Source organism: Mus caroli, chromosome 8, assembly GCF_900094665.2.
Source record: "Mus caroli chromosome 8, CAROLI_EIJ_v1.1, whole genome shotgun sequence".
Taxonomy (NCBI): domain Eukaryota; kingdom Metazoa; phylum Chordata; class Mammalia; order Rodentia; family Muridae; genus Mus; species Mus caroli.
In genome coordinates, this window is record NC_034577.1 from 110,257,360 (window position 1) to 110,266,410 (window position 9,051).

General features: G+C 46.6%; 1 protein-coding gene across 1 annotated transcript in view; it reads left to right on the plus strand.

Annotated features, from left to right (window-relative positions):
- The window catches only part of Cdh13 (cadherin 13), a 1,030,912-nt gene that overhangs the window by 797,348 nt on the left and 224,513 nt on the right, over nt 1-9,051 (plus strand). The window contains exon 7 of the mRNA XM_021169677.2: nt 5,492-5,670. Within this exon, the coding sequence (XP_021025336.1) occupies nt 5,492-5,670 (179 nt within the window). The remainder of the gene's footprint in view (nt 1-5,491; nt 5,671-9,051) is intronic.

Sequence of the window (9,051 nt, forward strand, 5' to 3'; positions counted from 1 at the left end):
GGGAGAGAAGGCGCATACTTACGATCCCAGGGCTAGGGAGGCAGGGACATATGGGTCCCCTGAGCTCATATACCCTGTAAGGTCTGCAGCTGCCTGTACCACACTGCTGGCTTAGGGTAATCTTCGGGTCCCAAGCCAGTGAGAAACCCTGTCTCCACAAAAGAGTGGTTAGTGCCTAAGGAATGGTACCCATAGTTATCCTTGGACAGCTATAAGAGTACACACACGCATACCATTAAAACTTGCATCTTTCTTGGACTTGCCATATATGTAGGAAGAATGAAGAAGAGGGTTAAATATCTTTATATTTGATATTACAATGTTCCATACACTTCCAAAAGGCTACATTGTGGATAGAGGACAGTGTGTCTATGGAACCAACATTTTGTGATAGAATGGAGAAAGTGGGAGAAATCCCATGAAGTTTTTGTATGTGTCTCTGTGTCTGTGTGTCTGTGTGTGTGCCTGCTGCCATGTTGTGACACACAAGAACTTTACTTGGCAACATCTCCTGGCTCTGTTCATATGTCTTAGCATTGCACAGCCTAAAGCTGCCCTTGCATCACTGCTGGAAGTGCAGTGCACAGACAAATGCCTATGACATATAATTCATCTGTAAGAATAATGATTTTCTAAAAAGGAGTCTGATGCTTGGTGACCAAACAAAGGGCAACGTTTTGGAATATATATATTATTCTAGTATATGTGGTGGGGCATGCTGATAATAAGCAAGTGTTGGGTGCTTAGCCCTAACTGGGGTGTCTCTACCTCCCTCCCTCCTCCAAGGCTCTGGGAACACCATGGAAGGGGTAGGGAAGGAAGTGAGGAGCCAGAGATGCTAGGAGCACAGGGATATGACATGGCTGCGACATTTGTGAACTCACTATAGTTACAATGACCAGGGCAAGATCAATACAACAATATCAGCCAGGAGCCAATGGACAACACTGTTGGACTCAACATGAAAGGGAAAGGGAGAGAATATGATGGGGATACTGGCGCTCAGAGGTATCCAGAGATGGTGAGGGGAGCCTGGGCATAGATAAGGTCAAGGTATATATGTGTGAGGTTGTCAAATAATAAACAAAATATGAAAAGAAAAAAATCAAAAGATAAAGGAATGCCACACGTGGTGCACACTGAGACATCTTTTAGAGCCCTGCCCCCACCCCAAGGCCAGCTAGAAGAAGTCCATTGTTGGGAAGGGCTCATAGACTCATAGTTGCAGGAAGCCAAGTTCAGGTGTGTTGATTCCATGGTCAAGACACCAGATAGCAGAGCCTGGATCTCCTCCATCAGAGATCTACACTGGAGAGGAAGGGGTTCTCTGCCCAAAACAGGTCAGAAACCATTGTTCTCAGCCTGTCAGGTTGGCAGATGTATTCTTCTATAACAGAAAATGACTGGCTAACTTGAGGCTCTCAGCCACCAACCTGTAATTCTTTCATTTTTCTCCAGAGGGCTACTACTGCTGGGTTGCCTGGCCCTTCGGAGTGACAGGGTGATTATCACTTATTTTGACACTCTGAATATTGTGACGGGGGTAAGACAGAGAGGGATTGTGTGAAGAACCCAATATAGGTCTATCATGTAATTAGCCTTTCCCTGCCATCCAGAAACACATGCCGCACAAGACAAGCATGACAGGAGGCTATCAGGCTGGTGCGGGACGGATTCTTCCTGGAGTCCGGGACACATGAACTGGAACAGAGCTGAGGCTAAGGGATCTCCAGGGACAGTGGGGACATCCACACAGATGCAGCTGTTGGCCTTGGGATTGTCTATGGCCACTGGGTTCAGTTCTTGAAGGAACATCAAACCAAGAGCTGAGTCTGGCTGGTGACTGGTACATACTTTAATGAATGACTCTCAAGGCAAGTTGGGTAAGAGGCCAGGTGCTCTCCTCTATAGACAGGACCACAGCTCTGGTCAGTTGAATTAAAACAAAACCCAGGGTATGCAAGTGTGTGGCTTAACACACTGCACATGGGTGGGAGATGAACTGGAAAGATTTGTAAGATGAGTTGAATCATTACAGAGCTCAAATATATACCCATAGGGCTTAGCACATAAAAGTGTATGTGTGTGTGTGTTTATGTGTATACGTTCAAGGTAATTATATTAGTCACTTTTCTCATTGCTCTGACCAAGTATCTGTCAAGAAGCAACTGAAAGAGTGTGTGTGTGGGGGTGGAGGGGGTACTTTAGCTCTCGGTTTTAGGGACTACAGTCCATGATAGTGGGGAAGATATGACAACACATGGCTCTATGGTGGCGGGATCATGCGGCTGGGACTCCTCAAATTTAGGTGGATCCAAAGCAGAGAGTGGGCGGGAAGCAAGTTCAAGCTATAAAATATCAAGGGTCATCACCAGTGATCTGCTTCCTCCAACAAGACTCCACCTCCCAAAGTTTGTACAACCTCCCAAAACAGTGCCACCAGCTGGGAGTGGAGCACGTGAAGACATGAGCCTGTAGGTGACATCTCACACTAAAACCTCAGCAGCTCTGTCCTTTCGTGCTGCGTGGAGTAGAACAGAAGTGGAATTTCCTAAGGAGAAAAGTGAGCTATGTCTCTACACCCGGGTAAAGACAAAGGCAAGGCTTTAAGCTCGTCTTTCTTATTTCCCAACAATCGATTTAAATGTAGGCATTTTCTGTGTACCTGTGGGGTTATCTCAGGGTAAAAACTGGGTCTCTCCTCTGATCAACTCTTTGAGAACAAAGATGTCCAGCATGAGCATCCCAGTGCACACTGAGGCGCTTCACCCGGAGTCTTTTCCACCTCCCCCGATCATCCAAACTCGAGTGTGAGTCCCAGGGCCATGGTGACTTCGGTTTTCTACTTTCATTTCTTCCTTCAGCCATGACTTCAATTAAATGAAGATCGGTGAACAGTTTCAATCAATTAGGCATTCAGCAGACACTAGCCAAGGGAGATCTACAGTGTCAAGTGTACTTAACCTGAGATGTTGGTGAAGAATTGATAAGGGCAAGGTTCCTTCTCTGCCTTCAGCCAAAAGGAGCTCACATGCTCCTAGAAGCTCACATGGCTTGAAATCTGTCAGTAAGTTATGCAGAGAGTCTTGGGTGGCCCTCTCTTCCGAGGTTAGGGAGCTACCAACTCAGTGGGCTGAGGGTGACTGTATAGAGCCACTTCATTCACAATATGCTTAGCGTGCATAATTAACACTATCTCCCAACGTCTGAGACACAAGTAGAGATCTGCTTCTGCCAAGAATGTTCAATACCTGTATCGGACCCCATATTTTCTCTACAGTATTTCAAAGGCAAAGAAACAAAATATGTAGTAGACACACCTTGCAACACATAGCTAATGGCAGCATGGGTGAAGTTCATCAAAACGTCACCTAAGCTCTAGAGTGCATTATTAACCTGACCGCTCACACTTAATGGTTAAAAATCTGACTCTAATTAATTGTAGGAGAATAAATCAATGTTCTAGCTTTGATGGTAGGAGGAACGTGTAAGCTTTAAAAAAAAAATCTGGGATCCTGGGTGAGCTCAATAAACTCAGTGTTTTATTTAAGCTTCTGGAATATATATATGTTTTATTTAAGCTTCTGGAATATATATATATATATACTATTCCACTGAAACTACAGCTCTCCTGCCATTTAGGTCACTTCAGGTAACAGTTCTGGTTGGGTACGTCACCCTGAGCATCATCATGATGCTCAAAAAGTCATCAGGATAAATAGCCATATTTGTCTGGTTGGGTTCTAGGCTGTCAGTGTTCATGACTACACTGTTTTTAAAGTTAAGTGTTAGTTTCGGAATGGCTGCATCCACTCTGTGAGAGCATGACAGATTAGACCAACCTTGTTCCTTCATGACCAGCCCAACCCCATTACCCTCTCTCTCCTCAGATTTCACTTGCATGACCAGTATGAGGCTTCACTGTTGCAAACCTTCCATTCTCCTTAGATGCAGATAGCACCTGCACCGTGCACGCCTGCTGTGGGAGTTTCCATGGCAAGGAGTTGCTCGTCACCCTGATGTATTTTATTTGATTGTGTAACCTGGAGTGTTGTCTATGGTAGACCATATCAGATCTGCCCCCAAACAACTTCAAAGGCTTTCCTAATAGGCAGGTGCTAGCCTCTTATTGATTCCCCTGTTGCTAGACAGCTAGGCTGATTCCAAATTTTCTGCCACCAGAGAGTCTACCCATGAGCTTCCTCATGCAAACTGCTTGACATGAGCTTCCCCAAGAGTAGATGCCAAGAAGGCAAATGTATTATTTTCCCTCTGTGAAGCCCAGTTGTCCTTGTAAGTCAATATCCTGGTCTCCCTTTGTACTGGCTGGTTTTGTGTGTCAACTTGACACAGGCTGGAGTTATCACAGAGAAAGGAGCTTCAGTTGAGGAAATGCCTCCATGAGATCCAGCTGTAAGGCATTTTCTCAATTAGTGATCAAGGAGGGAGGGCCCCCTTGTGGGTGGTACCATCCCTGGGCTGGTAGTCTCAGGTTCTATAAGAAAGCAAGCTGAGCAAGCCAGGGGAAGCAAGCCAGTAAAGAACATCCCTCCATGGCCTCTGCATCAAGTCCTGCTTACTGATCTAATTGAGTTCCAGTCCTAACTTCCTTTGGTGATGAACAGCAGTGTGGACGTGTAAGCTTTCCTCCCCAGGTTGCTTCTTCTTGGTCATGGTGTTTTGTGCAAGAATAGAAACCCTGACTAAGACACCCTTCGTGTGAGCAGTGTGTGAGTAAAAGATGGCACACTACCAGCCCAGGCATTGCCAAGCAGTCTGTTTCTTCATGGATGGAGGTCCTGTGCCCGTGTCTCCTGCTTGTGTTGGCAAGGTTGCACCATGTCACCATCCTCTCTATGCTGATAGTACCTGAGGGTGGCAGCTGTCTAGCAGTGTTAAGACTGCCTCATGTCCTCTTTTCCTGGTGTAGCTTTTCCTTGAAGGCCCTTATCCTTCACCTCGCTGGTACCTTCTCACCCCATGGGTAGCTGCATCGAGAACCTCCCCAGAGCCTGGGCCAAAGAAGCCGCTCTTTGCTCCCTCCATTCCCCGCTAATGATTTCTGCCCCTTTATGTATCCATCTCTCTCTCTGAGCTCCGGGATGCTATGATGTATGACCGACCCCCTTTGTGCTTCTATTTCTCCAACACCTGTCCCAGGCCCTGGCAGGCATCCGTGAGAGTTTCAGAAGCTCTTGTCACGGAGCCACATCCAAAATGCAATGGAAGCCCGTAAAAATAAATCGCACATCAGCAGAAGAAAAAATTAAGCTGTCACTCCACAGAACAGGGGAGCTTTCTTTTCTGTATTTCGGGTCCTTTAATGTGATGGAGCAGGCAGGAGAAGCAGAGCTCGGGAAATGGTTTGTCTTTTTAATTCAGAGAGTGATGGGCAGGCTATTCCCTTGCTGTCGTTGCCCACGGGGGAGAGGCCCTGACCATCCTGCCCCTTTGATAACTGTCTCCTACCCTTTGGCCCCGCCCTCCTTAGGGACCACAGTGATGCGGATGACAGCGTTTGATGCAGATGACCCGGCTACTGACAATGCTCTCCTGAGGTACAACATCCGTCAGCAGACGCCTGACAAGCCATCTCCTAACATGTTCTACATCGATCCCGAGAAAGGAGACATTGTCACCGTAGTGTCACCTGCGCTGCTGGACCGGGAGGTGAGCGGAAAGGATTCTGTTTTCTTCTTTGTGAGAATGGAGCACAGCTCCCCACCAAAGGGAACATATGGGAGTCAAGGGCCCTCGAGACCGTAAAGGCAGGAACGAGATGTTTACACACAGCGTGGTGGCTGGATCTCAATAGATAAACAGGTTGGGATGTGACCCAGCCAGACACTCTGCAGGGCTGGGTGGCCCTGGCTATTTCTAGTCTTTCTACCCGATGATCTATCTATCCATTCTTCAGACTCTTGAGTTCCCTGTAGAAGGGAAGGCAAGGTCACATGGGGGAGGGGAAGAAGGGGGGCATAGCTCTTTCTAAGATTACCCAGTCTGTCCTTGGTACAGCCAAGAAGTTCTATCCATGTGTGCCCTGTGTCTTCCCGCCATCTCTGCCTTTCCTCTATAAGCCCTCTGTAAAATCACTCATCCCTCAGATCACATGTCGTCATGCAGAGATGCCCTGAGCCTCTGTTGAACCCCATATTGACTTTTTTGCTCTTTCACCCAGTGTTTTAAAAGCGTTTAGAATTAGGGGCCCTAACAAAATGTTTCAGTATAATATTTCCTTTCTTTAATTCTTATGTTAAAGTCTTCTGAAAATGAGCCATCTGAGAAGCCTTAGGCCTCATTTCCCTTCACACCATGAGTCTCGGGAGATATCATGCTCAGATAAAGCCAGTGCCATCTTTAAACTGAGCCTATGCACGGTCCTTGTCTCTATGTTGGCTTAAATGTGCACTGCCACCACCCCATGTGGCCCAGTCCTTTCCTAAGTTCCGGGTCCACCCGGTAGCTCATGTGAAGTCATGCACTACACAGAAGCTGACTTGGGCTCCTATTCATCTCCGGCTCTCCCACTGTCTGAGAGCAGATCCTTGTTCCAGACACCTCTAGGCTTGACCCTGGATGCCATTTTCACATTGTGACTGCCAGCCTTCCTCAATGGGCTCAGCATGGTCCATTTCACTTCAGTGTTCCCAGTGAAGCCATCCAGGGCTTAGATGTCTTCTCATCTCTGTTTTCTCAGTGGTCCCATGTGTCTCCTAAGAATCTGGATTAAATCAGCCCCCGCTGAAACTCTACCCTATTCCCCAAGTCTGGTTCATTCCTAGTTTCTAAATTCACACGTGAGCCAACCCACGCCAGGGTGCGTATTTCCTTGAACTGTTACCTGTCTCCTTGAAGCATCATTCAAGAAAGGAGTCACTGCTTAAATGTGTTCATTTAAGCTTTAGATTAATTGAACTGAAGCTGAAAAAAATAAAAAATAAAAACAGTTTCCGGGTCACACTCACCCTTTCCAGGGCTGAGTGGTCACAAGTGGCTAGCGGAAGCTGATGTACTCCAGTGACCGCCTAGAATACCATACTGTAAGTCCAGAAAGCTCTGTTGGCCTAGATCACAAATTAAAAATTAAAGACTATGAATGTTTGCCTCTTCACAGCCAAGCACAGTCCAAGGACCATGACAGTTCTAATTGTACACTTGTTGACAGAGGGAAAGAGGTGACTTGAGTTGAAATGGCCCCAAGATTTACTCTTGAGGGCTAAGACACTAAAGATTAGCATGGGAAATTACAAGAAGGGAGAGAAAAAGAGAAATCCGTGTTAAATTGTGGTGACTACTTTAAAAATGTAATTGTTTCTGGTTTAAAAACAAAGAGGAGAGGAGACAATGTTAGTCCTTTCCCTTGAGTTCATTTCCCCATTCTCTTCCCAACCCTCCCCGTTTCCATGGCTACTGGGTTGGATATGTGTGTTTGCATGCACAAGCATGCCTGTGGGTAGGTGTGCTCGCACATGTGCACACAGGTGTGAGGAGCTCAGAAGTCAACGCCATCAGAGGTCGGTGTCTTCCTCTATTGCTTATTTTTGTTAGAGATGGAGCTCTCTCTCAGGAACACCGACCTTACTGTCTCAGCCAGACCTACTGGCCAGTCAGTCCCTGCAATCTGCCTGACCTGATTTCCCAGACTGGGGATTACAGACATTGGCCACACTGTGTCTGGCTTGTGCTTGGTTATAAGGTCCTAAGCTTACAAGGCATACACTTTACCTGCTGGGCCATCCACCCAGGCATGTATTTCCTTTTTCTTTGAGGGTGATTGAAGGCTTCCCAGAGTGAACCCTTTTGTTCACCTACCACACATGTATTCACACACAGACACACACATGTAGACACACACAAACATACAAATATACAAACACTCATTGTTGGCATCAAAAGATCAGTTTTGCAGATCTGCTATGTAGGTGTCATGTCACCTGTTGCTATGACGACCACATACCTTCCCAGAGCCCACTTCCCACACTCACCTGCAAAGAGATTACATCACAGTCTATATAAAAGATAGAACTTTCGCCACCCCCCCACCTTTTTTTCTTTTACCCTTTGTCTTTCTCTCTCTACTCCCTTTGTCCCTGGTAAAACCTCTTACATGTTGAACTGCTTTGGCCTGGTGTGTTATATTCAGCCATGAGTCACTATTCTAACATATCACTCATACCATACATATCACACATACACACATGCACGCGCATACACACACACACACACACACACACACACACACACACACACACATACACATCAGCCTTCCTGTAACCCTAAGCCCTCCAAAGGTCCTGACCATCATTTCTTCTGAGGGAGGCAGGGCCAAATAATGTGATTTTGCCCGGCTCAGCGGCTCTTTGTTTTGGGGGGAAAAAAAAGAAAAGAAAGGATCCCTATAGAACATTCTTAAAGTTTATGTGTGGGACACACAGAGGGTCTGAAGCTCTGTGGCTGTTGTTGAGAGGCAACAAGTATATCAGCATAGAGCTGAATTAAGTATTCCAAGCCACAATATACAAGCAGCCCCCAAAAAGTAGAAATTCAATTGAACTGAAATTGGAAAATCAAAGACAATGAATGGCGAGTGCCACTTCTGCGGGGTTTTCCAGAGTTCAGTGCTGAGGCAGGCAACATAAACACAATCTGGAGGAAAGAAATCTCTGCGACTTCAGCATGTGAGCTGAGCGGGAACGCTGCACCCAGCTGCTGAGCCCGAGAAGTTGCAGTGCTGGCTCCTTAAAGGGACAGGAACCACCACCGTCATGTTCAGGTTCCCTGGCTCATGGTATCTTAACCTTATTGGGCTCAGCTACTCTCTTAAGATTCAAGTGGATGTGTTAGGTCCCTTCAGCCAGAGGGTGGACTTCCATGCTGGTTTTATTCCCAGAGAGCTACTGAGGGCCTCCCTATTCTGGGTATGTTTAGCCAGCTGGGTGTCCAGCAGAGAACTTAACAACATTCTCTTTCATGAAAATGCAAGCCGGGCGTGGTGGCGCACGTCTTTAATCCCAGCACTTGGGAGGCAGAGGCAGGTGGATTTCTGAG